Below are 16,257 nucleotides of genomic sequence, written 5' to 3'. Positions count from 1 at the left end.
GCAGAGAAAAATGTGTACATGAACTACATAGCACTCATCCTGGTATCGTCAGGATGAAAGCCATTGCCAGGGCTCATGTTTGGTGGCCTGGAATTGACTCTGATCTGGAATCATGTGTGTATCAGTGAAATACTTGCATATCTCCGCTGAGTCTTTGGTCATAGCCATCTAAACCATGGTCAAGGATACTCATCGATTTTGCGGGCCCTTTCCTGGGAAAGATGTTTTTTGTTGTGGTGGATGCATATTCAAAGTGGATCGAGTGTATTATTATGTCATCCAGTACGTCCACAGCTACTATTGAGAGCTTTCATGTCATGTTTGCTACTCATGGTTTGCCTGACATTGTTGTGAGCGATAACGGATCGTACTTCACAAGTCTTGAGTTTCAGGAGTTCATGAAACTCAATGATATCAGATATGTAAGATCTGCTCCATTCAAACCTGCGTCTAATGGTCAAGCAGAGTGTGCAGTTCAAACGATCAAGCAAAACATGAAATGTGTGACTCAGGGTTCACTGCAGACTCGTTTGTCATGTATATTGCTTAGTTACAGGACAAGACCTCACATGCTTACCGGGGTCTCCCCTTCTGAACTACTGATGAAGAGAAGTCTCAAGACAAGCGTTCTCTTGTCCATCCTGATTTGAATGATCATGTTGAAAACAGACGTCAAAATCAGCAATGGTATCATGATTGTGCCGCTGTGTTACGTGACATCTCTGTCAACGATCCAATTTATGTGCTGAATTATGGTCAAGATCCAAAGTGGATTGCCGGTACTGTTACGGCCAAGGAGGGTAACAGAGTGTTTATTGTCGTGCTCAAGAATGGACAAACATGCAGGAAACATGTTGATCAGATAAAACTGTGGCACACGGATGAACCGGAACCAGTTGAGCAAGATGCAGTCAGTGACCAACCAACCAATGTTCATTCTTCAGAAGACTCTGCTGTCATTACTGAATCTGGACTTTGTCTCTGATGGGGTCATTACCACTCCCATCAGATCGGCTACTCAGCTTCCAGTCATAGCTGACTCAGACCGCTCGCCCAGAACTGGAGTTGAACTGAGACGATTACCTCATGAGCGAAAAGCCCCAGACCGTGTTAATTTGTAAAGAGACTGATACTAAGATCTTGAAGGGGGATGTTGTTATGTATTGATGCTTAGGGTCACTTGACACCAGGGGGCGCCACTGTCGGAGGTCATTGGGCTGTATGCGCGTGTGCGCGGGCCCTGGTATACAAGAGCGAGTACCATGTCATGTGCGCACTTTGGGCGCGAGTAAAGTTGAACCAGGTTTGCACCTGAGTGAGCTTACAGTAACAAGTCTTTCGAGTCATTATATACATTACAGCAGTACTGTCGGAGGTGCCGTCTTTCAGATGAGACGTTAAACCAAGGTCCTATCTGCTCTCTCAAGTGGGCATAAAAGATCCCATGGCACTATTTTGAAGAAGAGCAGGGGAGTTATCCCTGGTGTCCTGGCCAATACTTATCCCTCAATCAATATAACAAAAAAACAGTATCTGGTCATTATCACATTGCTGTTTATGGGAGCTTGCTTGTGCGCAAATTGGCTGCCGCGTTTCCTAAATTACAACAGTGACTACACTCCAAAAGTACTTAATTGGCTGTAAAGCGCTTTGAGATGTCCGGTGGTTGTGAAAGGCGGTAGATATATATCCAAGTCTTTTTACACTGAAGTAAAACCAAATTCCACTGTAATCTGAGTCTGAGGTAGATATCTAGAATTAACTGTAGTGTTGATTATCATTTGCACCTCCTGGATTTAGACTAAATGGTGTCCTGTGCACTGTAAATTGGAAATGAGAGTGGGAGGACACAGGTTGCTATAATAACATTAGCATTCCGCAAAGTGGCACTGTAGCCTGTATACACCTGAACATGGTTTAACTTCAAGATAAGTGAAAATTCTGACATAACCTTGCTTTTTCTTTTGTTGGACTGGGGTAAATACCAGTTTATTGAACCTTTTTTATGTTTTAAGTTTTTTTAATATTCTTCAGTCTTTGGATAAAGTGTGAATGGACTCTTTGTTTGGTCTACACCGTGGTCACCAATATTGCCATTGCAGGAAATTCCAAGCCATTATTTTGTGCTAATTGCAGGTTTGGCTATATGTCTCAATCTGATCTCGCTGGTTACAGACTCGCACAAAAATTGATTTTAGTAAACGTTTAAACTGCTGCTTGGAGGAATAGGAATGTTGTCGTCCCCTTGCTCTGGCTGGTAGCCTCTGACCTACCCTCTCTGTCCCAATCTCATCACAAAATGTTTTACTTGTCCTGATCCCATTATTCCTCCCTGAAAAGTTTATGGTTTTCCTTTTCTTTCTCATAGGACAGGAAAGGAATAAAGAATTGCTGTTGAAGGGTGAATGATTCTACTTTTTGAAACTTGTCTATATATCAGCACAAGGGACAGTCATGTTTCACAAAGCAGATAGGGCTGGGTCACCATGCCCTCTAAGTATTTCTCTTGCTGTGAGAAGGAGGGCAAGTGAACCATGATCTTTTCAGGCTGCGGATTGAGAGGAAGAAAGTACAGCACCAAACTTGTATCCTGTTGAAAGGTTGACTCTATTGTGTTGTATTGGCATTATTGAATTTCCCTGGTATAGCACTGACATAATCCTGTGCAGTACTGTATAACACTGGAGAAGAACTTTGATGTGTAAAATACTGTTATCAGGCTTATGGTCTATTCCTTCAGCTCCACACTGGATTACTGCTCGCTCCCTACTCCTGCCATTTCCCTACCAGTGTCTCCTTTATTTATCCCCCTGTCCTGTCTCCCAAAATCTCCTGCGCATGCCCCCTCCCTCTCTCCCTTCAAGAGCCTCCTTAAAAACTCTTCTCTCCAACTGAGACTTTGACCTTTCCCCTAAATTATTTTTCCTGTTAAACTTTTAGCTTGTTCCACCTTGAAAAGTGTTCCGAGATGTTTGCAGTAGAAATGCAAGTTGTTTTAATCCCGTGCCATTGACAGCCAAATATATCAAATCAATTCTAATACATTTTATAATAGTAAATAAGGATATTATAAAAGTAACACTCACTGTGACACCCAAGCGACAAGTGCCTCCGTTTTAAAGACCAGCTGATTGGTGTTGCTCTCTTGCATCACTTCTTCATTAACCCGGCAGAGAATCCCCAGTTTGTGGGGATCTGTAACACAGAATGTTTGGCTGAACTACAAGATTAATAAGCTGGACATGAATTAACACATTTTTCTCCAACTAACTGAGAATGAGGAGATTTTGGAGAGAGCAATGCACAGACAGAACCACTTGCAACAGCACAAGAATACCTGCAATTAGACAGCCTCCTTCATAGACCTTGCCCTTGCCTCTACCTAGCCATTCATTAAAAATAATCCCGCTGCCTGGAATTTTAAGTCTGAATTTTCTAATTTAGGTTTGCGTACAACTTGCATTCAGTGGGTTGACTTAGCCCAAGCACGATTACCTCAGCAGAACTCTGTACCTACTCTCCTATTGTGAACTTATTAACTTTCTTTCCTTTGTTATTACCCTTTCTACTTTCTCAGATTTCTATTAATCTATAACTGATTTTTTTTTTTTAATCCAGTTTATTCAGGGTAAAAATTGATACCAGAACAAGAGGACATCAGCTACAACTGATGAAGGGTCAATTCAGGACAGATGCCGGAATAATATGCAGACTGGCCGCCTGCGTGGTGGAGGGGGAAACCTCAGACTCATTCAAGAGACAGTTTGATGGGGACACTAAATTATTTCTACTGCATGGATGAGCTGGAATGGTCAAATAGCCCTCATCTGCATTTATCATGAAGCACTCCTGCTCAGCTCCCTCGAATGGATGAAGCAGGCACTACACTAGTAAATTTTCACAACATAGGATAATGAGAGCTGGACAGAGTCGCTTTTACATATCATATCTCCGAACTGTCTCAAAGCACTTCACGTGCAATGAAATATTTTGAAGTCAGGCCACTGCTGTTGTGCAGGCAAACACGGCTGTCATTTTATGTACATTAAGATCCCACAAACATTAATGAGAAGAATGATACAAATTAAAAAAAAACAGCAAATTCTGGAAATACACAGTGAGCCAGTCTGCATCTGTGAAGAAAAAAACAAGTTCTGAGATTTTATCAGAAAAAAGAATTCTTTGGTGAGATGGGAATTAGGTGTAACGGGGAAAGGAGGTGCAAAGTAGTTTAACCCGAAGGACAATAGCAAGAGTAATACTTGAAAGAGCGCAGAACAGCAGAGAGGTAAAACAAACTAATATCTGCACTCTAACTGTAACTATATCGTTAATTAAATGGCTAATTAACTTAAAATAACACATACAAGACTAGGGTAAAAACCAAAGCGTCAACTTTAAATAAGTAAATAAACCCAATAGGATAAATTTAATAAGCTGAGCAGTAGCAAAAACTAATTGAGTTAGCATTAGAGATAAATAAATAACTGCTATATAATCATTCGGTATGTAATTAAATATAGAATAGAAAATGGCAGCACAGGCAGTGTGTTGGACTACAGAGTGTGAGCCTGTCCCAGATGACCATATCTGTAGGAAATGTCTCTGCCTTGTCACTCCGCCTCTTAGTCATTGAGTTAGATCTGACACATAAGGGAGGTGGAGGAATACCTGGATCGTTTACTCCAGAACTCATTCACCAGGTAGAAAGGTACAGGTTCAGGAATCAGAGTGTTTGACTAACAGTTAACAGGAATCTAGCTGAGGCAAGGAAAGATATGATAGACTTGCTACCTGTGAATAAGGAGAAAGGCTGTGGGAAGGGCAGCCACAAGGCACCACAGAGCAGGAAGCAACAAGTGTGGGGGGAAGGAGGAGGAGCAGAACAGAAAGGTTGTTATAGGGGATTTGATAATTTAGGGGATAGATTGCATCCTCTAGTCACTATTGAGAATCCTGAAGGGTATTGTGTCTACTTGATGCTTGGGTAAGGGATATTAGTGGCAACATTGTCAGGACCCCACGGGTGGTAATATTGAGGTTATTACCTGAGCCATAAGTTAATTGGCATAGGAGTAGACAGATCAGAAAGGTGAATGCGTGGTTAAAAGAGCAATACCATTTCATAGCACACTTGCAGAGGAAGGAGCTGCATCGCTGGGAGGGAAATAGCACCTGAACCGGAACAGGACGTGAACTGGAATGGGACCAAGGTCCTTGCAGAAAGGATAAGGCTGTAGATAAGATTTTAAACTAGTAAGACGGAGGGAGGGATATGGTAGCAATATCAGTAGCTTGAAGATATAAGAGACGAGAATAACAGACCAAGGAAAGGAAGAAGGGTAACATGAACGGGCAGGGATCAGATAAAGTTATAGAAATAAAATAACTGTCAAAAATAAAGAGAGAGGAACGATTAATAAAATCAAATTAAATTGCCTGTACAGCATCTGAAACAAAGCAGGAGGACTGGAGGTAATAATTCGTAGAAACGAACCAGAGGTGGCCTGATCGAGGTCTTTATAATTATGAAGGGGTTCGACAGGGTAGATGAAGAGAAGATGATTCCACTTGTGAGGTTGTCTAAAACTAGCGGTCATAAATATAAGATAGTCTCTAATAAATCTAGTAAGGAATTCAAGAGAAACTTCTTTACGCAGAGAGTGTTGAGAATGGAGTGTTTGAGACGAATAGCATAGATGCATTTTGGGTACGCTAGATAAGTATGAGGGAGAAAGGAATAGAAGGATATGCTGATAGGGTGAGACGAGGTAAACAAGAGTGGGAGGAGGCTCGTGTGGAGCATGAACATCGGAAGACTGAATGGCCGGTTTCTGTTCTGTAAATTCTATTAGTTCACCTGCTTTTGGTGGTGTTGTGGAAGAAATGTTGGCACTGGAAAATTCATAGAAGGAGATCGTTCGGCCCATCGAGTCTTGGCCGGATCTTTCGAGGAGCAAAACAGTTAGTCCCACTCCCGCAGTCTTCAAATAGTGCCATTGGAAATGAAAGATTTCTTCATACAAAGCAGTAATTAACTTGGAGCTTACTTGAAAAACCATGAGAACAAAGCTCAAACAATTTGCAAATGTTCTGAAGATTTGCAGAACCCAGAGACTGAATCACTGCCACCAGGTTTCCAGCAGGCATCTTTATTCTTCATCCCTATTATCTAATAACATGAATTTGAACTATTATAGAGGGTGTACCAACTGCATAAAGATATTGAGATATTAATCAAAGGGTAATAATCAAAAGATGACATAGAAACAGATTTGGTATAGACTGGTAGATAAGAGCTTGCAGGGAAATATAAACGACATGTCTAAAAAGAGACCAGAATCAGAGGAACGCAGTGATCTCAGAGGATTAAAGGGCTAGAGGAGGTTACAGAGATAGGGAGAGAAGAGGCCATGGAGGGATTTGAACACAAGGATGAAAATTTTAAAACCGAGGCATTTGGGGACTTGGAGTCAATGTAGGTCAGCGAGAACAGGGGTGATGGGCCAGGCAGAGGTTCCATTTGATTCCATGGTAACACAACCTGGCCCCAGATGCAGTGTCCTATCAGTACCTGAGAGAGCATCTCTGGTGACTATGGCTGGTCCCAGTGGACAGAATGTGTCAAACGTTTTACCCAGCAGCCATTGCTTGCCATTTCGCTTCATCTGCCAGTCCCGTGCACTGACATCATTTGCAACCGTGAACCCAGCCACATAGTCCATTGCTTCTTCTTTCTGTGAGGAGGATACGACATATTTATTGCCACATTCAATTCACAGTACTCATCGTCTGAATCTTCTGTTACCAACCAACCAACTAGGACTATACAGTGGAGTCTTGAAATAATGAACTTTGAGGGGACTGGTGATAAACAGTGAGGGAACATTGCAATTTCTGCCATCGGCCTGACTCATCAGCTCCACATCCCCATTCACTACATTTATTACATAAACATAAGAAGCAGGAGCAGGAGCAGGAGTAGGCCAGGTGGCCCCTCGATCCTGCTCCGCCATTCAATAAGATGATGGATGATCTTATCTGATCTTGGCCTCAACTCCTACCTGGTCCCCAAACCCTCAAGTCTACTGCCTCATTCAGCAGGAGTTATGGCCACTGTGTATGATGCGATCCTAAATCTAGCCCGAATTAGTCTGGTGTTAATTCTAAAGCAACCGGCTCCCCACAGTACTCTTCAGAGCCGGTCTGCTATTCTCCTGCTATCCCCTCTCTTACACCCAGTGAGTACGCAGAACAGTCTGCTCAAATTTGGAATGGAAACAGTAAGTAGTGTTCCTTTAGCACTCGATTCATGTTTGACTCTGGCAGGATATGGGATTTTATCTACTAATGGGGGATACGGAGCTTAGAACAGATATTATACTGCAGGACTCACAAATTCAAACAGATTAATTCTGCAGGATAGGAGTACAGTGCTGTCTGTTCTGGGTGTTGACCAGGAATTGGAGAGACAAAAGTGGGAGACCAGCAGACCAGTGCTGGAGGCTTTAAAACTCTTCCAACTCCTTCATATAGTCTTCAGGTTTTTAAAATTCAGACTCGGTGTCACCTAATTGCAACTCTCTGATTTAACTCATATTCTCTCCTGCTCTTGCTGATGTCCTGCACTGAAGCCTTGTCCATTGATCTTGGTTGCTCAAATAATAAAAATGATTTAGCAACACACCAGGAATTGCATTGACCTATCAAGCCATCCAAGAGGCTCTATTGTCCCCCATTATCTTAGGCCCTGTGCACCACACGCCACTCCCCAGCTGGGAAGCACCTTCGCCCTGGTCTACTGCCCCATTCAGCATGAGTTCCTGGCCATGATGTGTAGCAGTTCTGATAGCACACTTGCCTCGTAGCCAGAGGCTCATGGATCCAAGCCCCATTGAGCACATAACCTAGGCTAACACGCCAATGCAGTATTGAGGACGAGCTGACTGCCTTTAAATAAGATGTTAATCCAAGGTCCCATCTGTCTGTTCGGGGGACATTAAAGATCTCATGGCACCATACAAAGATCAGCAGGAAGCTCCCTATGTCCTGACTAACATTCCTTTCTCCAACAGATTAATTGGATATTTATCTAGTTTACTATTTCCGGGATCTTGTGCGCAAATTTTGCCTGCATAACAGCAGTATTGTCATTTAAAAATAATGAATTGGACTTTGGGACGTCTTGAGACACAGTAAGGCAAATAGTTGCAAGTCTTTTTCCCCACACAGATGTACAAAGCAACAGTCAAGCTGCTGCATTTCAATGATGAAGTCCTGCTTCTCCTATGGGCTGCATCCTTACCAGTCCTGCATTGGATCTTTACCTCCATCTGCCAACACTGACAGATTAAATGGAGGGTAGCAGGACTATGGCATTAGATTCAATTGTGATTTTTTTTCCAGATCCCAGTGGCCTCGTCTTACACTAAACGTGGTATCGGAGAAGGCAAGAGTCTGTGGTAGAGATTAGTTGGCTACTGTTACAGGCACTCTCTGAGCTCTGGCTCCTGGCCGGTTTATACCCTGGGCAGATAATGAACACACGTTAACATGGACAGACCTTAATGTGCTTCCCCTTCTTTCCAATGACAAACGCCAGCTCTACCTCCCAGTCCACTTCCTGCAAGAGGGACCAAGACACAAATGAGAACCACTGTTGAGCAGTAATGTACTGTAATAGTAGAGGCTGTCACAAGCAAAAAAACCACTGGCATTTAACCAATATCTGCAGTCAGCTCCGCTCATAGGAAACAAATTTGAAAATGCCAAACCATTTTCTGTCTACATGCATTATACAACAACAACTTGTATTTATATAGCACTTTTAAAGTAGTAAAACATACCAAGCCGCTATACTGGGATGTTATAAGACAAAAAATGTTTTTGACACCAAGCCATGTAAGAAGAAATTAGGGCAGATGACCAAAAGTTTGGTCAAAGAGGTAGGTTTTAAGGAGCGTCTTAAAGGAGGAAAGAGAGACGGAGAGGTTTAGGGAGGGAGTTCCAGAGCTTAGGGCCCAGGCAACAGAAGGCACGGCCACGGATAGTTGAGCAGTTATAATCACGGATGCTCAAAAGGGCAGAATTTGAGGAACGCAGAAATCTCAGGGGGGTGTGAGGCTGAAAAAGATTACAGAGATTGGGAGGGGCGAACATAAGAATTAGGAACAGGAGTAAGCCATCTAGCCCCTTGAGCCTGCTCCGCCATTCAACAAGATCATGGCTGATCTGGCCGTGGAATCAGCTGCACTTACCCGCCCGCTCCCCGTAACCCTTAATTTCCTTATTGGTTAAAAATCTATCTATCTTTGACTTGAATACATTCAATGAGCCAGCCTCAACTGCTTCCTTGGGCAGAGAATTCCACAGATTCACAACCCTCTAGGAGAAGAAAATCCTTCTCAACTCGGTTTTAAATTAGCTCTCCCGTATTTTGAGGCTGTGTCCCCTAGTTCTAGTCTCCCCAACCAGTGGAAACAACCTCTCTGCCTCGATCTTGTCTATCCCTTCCATTATTTTAAATGTTTCTATAAGATCACCCCTCATCCTTCTGAACTCCAATGAGCAAAGACCCAGTCTGCTCAATCTATCATCATAAGGTAACCCTCTCATCTCCGGAATCAGCCTAGTGAATCGTCTCTATACCCCCTCCAAAGCTAGTATATCCTTCCTTAAGTAAGGTGACCAAAACTGCATGCGGTCTCACCAATACCCTGTACAGTTGCAGCAGGACCTCCCTGCTTTTGTACTTCATCCCTCTCGCAATGAAGGCCAACATTCCATTCGCCTTCCTGATTACTTGCTGCACCTGCAAACTAACTTTTTGGGATTCATGCACAAGGACCCTATAAGAGTTTCATGCACAAGGACCCCCAGGTCCCTCTGCACCGCAGCATGTTGTAATTTCTCCCCATTCAAATAAGATTCCCTTTTACTGTTTTTTTTTTCCAAGGTGGATGACCTCACATTTTCCGACATTGTATTCCATCTGCCAAACCTTAGCCCATTCGCTTAACCTATCTAAATCTCTTTGCAGCCTCTCTGTGTCCTCTACACAACCCGCTTTCCCACTAATCTTTGTGTCATCTGCAAATTTTGTTACACTACACTCTGTCCCCTCTTCCAGGTCATCTATGTATATTGTAAACAGTTGTGGTCCCAGCACCGATCCCTGTGGCACACCACTAACCACCGATTTCCAACCCGAAAAGGACCCATTTATCCCGACTCTCTGCTTTCTGTTAGCCAGCCAATTCTCGATCCATGCTAATACATTTCCTCTGACTCTGCGTACCTTTATCTTCTGCAGTAACCTTTTGTGTGGCACCTTATCGAATGCCTTTTGGAAATCTAAATGCACCACATCCATCGGTACACCTCTATCCACCATGCTCGTTATATCCTCAAATAATTCCAGTAAATTAGTTAAACATGATTTCCCCTTCATGAATCCATATTGCATCTGCTTGATTGCACTATTCCTATCTAGATGTCCCGGAGATGTCCATGGAGGGATTTGTAAACAAGGATGAGGATTTTGAAATCAAGGCGTTGCTTAACTGATCGCCAATGTAGGTCAGCGAGCACAGGGGGTGATGGGTGAGCGAGTTAGGACATCGGCTGCTGAGTTTTGGATGACCTCAAGTTTATGTAGGGTAGAATGTGGGAGGGCCAGCCAGCAGTGCATTGAAGTAGTCAAGTCTAGAGGTAACAAAGGCATGGATGAAGGATGAGTATACCGACCAGTATACAAACAGAACGTGCTGCAGATGCACAGGATCTTGGTCAGTAACTGAAGAAGACAGCTTAACATTTTGGGCGCATGCTTCACCAGAACTCAGTCAAGAGTCCGGCGCAGATGTCTGATGGCTATCTTTGTCAGATGTGCACACCTCAGACTTGAAGTACTCATGTTCTGTATAAGATGCAATCTAAGTGGACCAAGTTTAAAGTAAGAATACTTTCCACTCGCCATAAACTATTGATGGGTGATACTTTAACCCCTTCTGTCACCTACCCAATAGCGCCTTGACACCTTCCTCCCTCATATCAGATGCACCCTCTCCCCCAACTGTAGAAGAGAAACGCACTTACATTGCTCTCCGCAGGGTGGATGATGTCACTGTAGGGCCCCACTATGGAACTGCCAAACTTGCTAAATATAATTGGCTCCTTTGGGATTGCCACTTTCTGCTCCAAGCAGTGATCCATATAGTTCATCCCAACACACACCACTTTGTCTGGGTGAGTTACAGGTGGCAGAAGCGTTATCTCTGAATGACACATGGCATTTCCACAATCCAAGGCTCTGTATACACAATAAAATAAAATTCTCGAGGGTCACTGTCAAATTATAGGAGTAACACAGTTATTTACGCTGAACAACAGCAGACTCACAATAATCTCTGTAAATATGTCAACAACACATAACACTGTGCCAATACTTACACAAACAAAGCACTTCAACAAACTATTGTCCTGGCCAATATTTATCCCTCAAACATCACAAAAACAGATTATATGCTCATTATCACATTGTGTTTGTGGGAGCTTGCTGTGGGCAAATTGCCTGCTGCGTTTCCTACCTTCATCATCATCATCATCATCATAGGCAGACCTTGGAATCGAGGAAGACTTGCTTCCACTCTTAAAATGAGTCCTTAGGTGGTTGAACAGTACAATACGAGAACCACAGTCCCCGTCACAGGTGGGGATGGTTGCCGCACGCTCTTTTCGCTGCCTGCGCTTGATTTCTGCATGCTCTCGGAGATGAGTTACAACAGTTACAACAACAGTAACTTGTATTTATGTAGCGCCTTTAAAGTAGTAAAATGTCCCAAGGCGCTTCAAGGGGTTGTTATAAAACAAAATTTGACACTGAGCCACGTAAAGAGAAATTAGGGCAGATGACCAAAAGCTTGGTCAAAGAGATAGGTTTTAAGGGGCACCTTAAAGGAAGAAAGAAAGGTAGAGAGGCAAAGAGATTTACAGAAGAACATAAGAAATAGGAACAGAAGTAGGCCATACGGCCCCTCGAGCCTGCTCCGTCATTCAATAAGATCATGGCTGATCCGATCATGGACTCAGCTCCACTTCCCCGCCCGCTCCCCATAACCCCTTATCCCCTTATCATTTAAGAAGCTGTCTATTTCTGTCTTAAATTTATTCAATGTCCCAGCTTCCACAGCTCTCTGAGGCAGCGAATTCCACAGATTTACAACCCTCAGAAGAAATTTCTCCTCATCTCTGTTTTAAATGATTGGTCCCTTATTCTAAGATTATGCCCTCTAGTTCTAGTCTCCCCTATCAGTGGAAATATCCTCTCTGCATTCACCTTGTCAAGCCCCCTCATAATTTTATACGTTTTGATAAGGTCACCTCTCATTCTTCTGAATTCCAATGAGTAGAGGCCCAACCTACCCAACCTTTCCTCATAAGTCAACCCCTTCATCCCTGGAATCAACCTTGTGAACTTTCTCTGAACTTCCTCCAAAGCAAGTATACCCTTTCATAAATATGGAAACCAAAACTGCACGCAGTAATCCAGGTATGGTCTCACCAATATCTTGTATAGCTGTAGCAAAAGTTCCCTGCTTTTATACTCCATCCCCTTTGCAATAAAGGTCAAGATACCATTGGCCTTCCTGATCACTTGCTGTACCTGCATACTATCTGTTGTGTATATATAATGTATGTACTGTAACATTAGACCACTGAATGTATCTTCACACTGTATACACCATACCTGTACCACCAGAGGGTGCTACTGGTGGAGACCCAAATGTCACCTGCACACTGCAGGTAACCAAGTATAAAAGGGAGCTCACCTCATTGTGTCCTCACTCAGGGAGCTACAAAAAATGGACTAAGGTCACAACAGTTCAAGTACAATACCCTACCTCGTGGAATCATCACTAGAGTGCTTGTATATATAACTGCCGACAAGATTACGAATTTCCACACGCAACATGGCTAACCTAAGGAACTTTCAACAATTCGCTGATGGAGAAGATTGGGATGCCTTTGTGGAAAGGCTCGAACACTTCTTCATCGCACACGACCTGGCTAGAGACACACCGACCTCGCTGGCTAATAAGCACAGAGCTATCCTGCTCAGCAGTTGTGGGCCCACTGTCCATGGCCTCGTCAGGGACCTGCTAGCCCCAGCAAAGACGACAACCAAAACATATGTGGAGCTCGTAACAATAATACAGCAACAGCTCAAACCCAGAGAGAGCATCCTCACACCCAGACACCGGTTCTACACCCACCGGCGTCCCCAAGGCCAAGAAATTGCAAAATATGCTGCAGATCTGAGACAATTGGCTGCACCATGTGATCTTGGCGACCACCTCACCGAAGCACTGAGGGACATCTTCGTTATTGGAATCGGCCACGAGGGCCTCCTCCACAAGCTGCTCTCAGCGGACACTACGGTCATCCTGCAGAAGGCAAGTAAAGTGAGCCAGGCATTCATGATTTCGGCCTGCGATTCCAAGAGGATGATGACTCACCCCCCAGGACTCTAACCCGACAAGTACAGTGAACCGACTGGTGCCTTTCAGAGGCAAAGCTGCTACCCCGAGTCTCGCAACCCTGAGTCCACCACATGGGGCCAACCGGCTGGCCCTGTGCTGGCGCTGTGGAGGAAATCACAGGGCCCACCCGTGCCAATACAGAGACAATACTTGCAAAGGCTGCAACATTAAAGGTCATCTCCAGCAGATCTGTAGAAGAACCTTTACTCACCGAGTCACTGAAGAAGTGGCCGATCACCCGGGCTCCAGTGCTGATGAAGACGAAGAGCGTCTATGAAGCGGCTCAGCCCCTGGAAGAGGTGTACGAAGTGTGTACCTGCTCCACCGAGAGTTCTCTGTGGAAAATGGAAGTCGAAATCAACGGTGTTCCAGTCTCAATGGAGGTCAACACAGGGGCGAGCCAATTGCTGATGAATCAAACGGCCTTCGAGAAACTCTGGGACAATCCCGCCAAATGACCCAAAATGCTCCCAATCCAGGCGAAGCTGCTCACTTACACAAAAGACACCATCCCAGTCGCTGGCAGCGTAGATGTCCAGGTGTCCATGGTGGCATGATGCACAAGCTACCTTTTGGATCGTTGCTGGTGATAGTCCAACGCTGCTGGGAAGAAGATGGATGAAGCAAATCCAAATCTGTTGCAGCTGGGAAAGCCTCCAGGCCCCGGCGATCGACATCCTACGTGGCCCCAAATTTGGATCCATCACAGCACCTGAAAATCCTACCGTCCAACTCGACTGCGTGGCGACGACATAGACCGCACAACTCAACGGTGAGATGATCCAACCCAAACGACCAGATCTCATCTTCCGGGCTCCAGTGGCAGGACTCCGAGGAAAGAAAATCGGCGCAGAGGTAGATTCCCGGCTTCCGTGACAGAACCTGGGGAGAAAAGAATCACCGCAGCCTACTTCGAGATGAGAAAGACGATGGCGCCCTCACCACGAGGTGAAGCACCTGAAATCAAGATGGACGCGACCAGACCATGAGGGGCAGCATTGAGGGAAGTACATGTGATTTTTTTAAATTTAAAAAAAAAATTTTGTTGCCAATCTTTCCAATTCTTTGTCAAATCACAAACGCCAGAGGTCACCTTGCACACATCAAGGATCACTCTGCGCCAATGCTCTTAGCCAAAAGGCCGAGAGCCACTGCACCGTTCCTGGAAGTACTGCAATACCAGGTTCGTGCCATGGAGGTGGATGGGTCAGGCCCCCCACACACCTCCGTGGAGGTGGATGGGTCAATCCACCCCACTCACCTCCTATTTCCAAAAAGCATAGGAGAACTACCTTCCTGATCCAGGGAGAACCACTTTGGGGTCATGGTTACTCCCCTGTCAGGTCAGTTACGCATGATCTTAGCCAAAAGGCCGAGAAGTACATGTGATTTTTTTTTTTTTTAATTCGTAGCCAATCGTTCCAATTCTTTGTCAAATCACAAACGCCAGAGGTCACCTTGCACCTGTCAAGGATCACTCTGCGCCAATGCTCTTAGCCAAAAGGCCTAGAGCCACTGCACCGTTCCTGGAAGTACTGCAATACCAGGTTCGTGCCATGGAGGTGGATGGGTCAGGTCCCCCACACACCTCCGTGGAGGTGGATGATGCCGAGCAGCGAACCGGATTGGGGTAAAGATTGCAAAGGAGACCAGCAACCCAGAACAATTAAAGGGACAGTTCCACTCTTTGTACAGTGATGCCGGTGCCACAAATGAAAAAGGTGTAATTAACAAATGCAAGTATCCAAATGTACCGTTGAACAGCGATGCCGGTGACACCAACGTAAAAGATATAATCAACAAATGCAAGTATGTAAATGTACTGTTGAACAGCGATGCTGGTGATACTAATAAAAAAGATGTAACTAACAAATGCAGGTATCTAAATGTAACCGCGCACAGAGATGCTGCTAGTACACGGGAAAGTGATGTAATTGATAAATGCAGATATCTAAATGTAACCTTTGTCGAAATCGCGACTCGCAATATACGACTCAGACACCTTCAGCTCCGGCAGATGTTCCTTGCAGCAAGGGAAAAATCTCACTCTGTCAACGGCTCAGTGAAGACCTCTGAAATGGTACAATTTCATGAGACATTTATACAGTAAAAACCCAAGTTATGGCCTCTTCCTGTGTATTGGTTCTGTCTTGCAGTCAGTGAATACAGATAGAGTTAATTACTACATACGTGTTCTGACATGGTTTCCTTCTGTCAGGGTTATTAGTTGGCCAGTCAGCCATCACTCGATGAGAGTGTGATAATGTGCTATTGCATTGTGTCAGGATTGTCCAGTTTCCTGTAAGTTATCTTTTTGCATAAAATGGATGAATCCTGTATCAGAGATAATGGCTGGTAGTTTGCGTATCTCAAAAAGGGCGGGGGTGGGGAGTGGAACTGGTGTTGTATGGACAATACAGGAGAGCACTATGGATGGCACTTAGCTCAGTCTTCATGCTGTCTGGTGGCTATTGATTAGCTATCAGCCGTTTCAAGCCAGGTTTAGCTGTTTATGCAAACAGACTGCCTGTTGCAGAAATTTCTGGAAGGACCAGGAATCCATTTTGTTTTATATCAAAAAGGGTACAAAATACAGCTTAGATAAAAAATACATTTCCACATCCCCTCCCCCTTTGTCCTTTACAAGGACAACTCAATCCATTCTGATCTTGCACCGTCTCTCTATTTCCATTTCCACACAAGAACCTTCAGTAGT

At 44.3% G+C, this 16,257-nt stretch overlaps 1 protein-coding gene and 1 pseudogene across 5 annotated transcripts in view; both read right to left on the bottom strand.

The window, feature by feature from the left end:
- Positions 1 to 16,257, bottom strand: part of fahd2a (fumarylacetoacetate hydrolase domain containing 2A) — a 65,261-nt gene that overhangs the window by 15,913 nt on the left and 33,091 nt on the right. For all 5 annotated transcript variants that reach the window (XM_070866034.1, XM_070866030.1, XM_070866033.1 and 2 more), the window contains exons 3-6: positions 11,098 to 11,311; positions 8,564 to 8,623; positions 6,575 to 6,737; positions 3,087 to 3,195 (exon numbers count right to left, since the gene is read on the bottom strand). In XM_070866034.1, the coding sequence (XP_070722135.1) occupies positions 3,087 to 3,195; positions 6,575 to 6,737; positions 8,564 to 8,623; positions 11,098 to 11,311 (546 nt within the window). The remainder of the gene's footprint in view (positions 1 to 3,086; positions 3,196 to 6,574; positions 6,738 to 8,563; positions 8,624 to 11,097; positions 11,312 to 16,257) is intronic.
- LOC139235211 (U2 spliceosomal RNA) lies at positions 14,688 to 14,925 on the bottom strand (annotated as a pseudogene).

Source organism: Pristiophorus japonicus, chromosome 22 (assembly GCF_044704955.1).
Source record: "Pristiophorus japonicus isolate sPriJap1 chromosome 22, sPriJap1.hap1, whole genome shotgun sequence".
Taxonomy (NCBI): Eukaryota; Metazoa; Chordata; class Chondrichthyes; family Pristiophoridae; genus Pristiophorus; species Pristiophorus japonicus.
The sequence above is the reverse complement of the archived record's forward strand: the minus strand, read 5'-3'. Positions and strand labels throughout refer to the sequence as shown.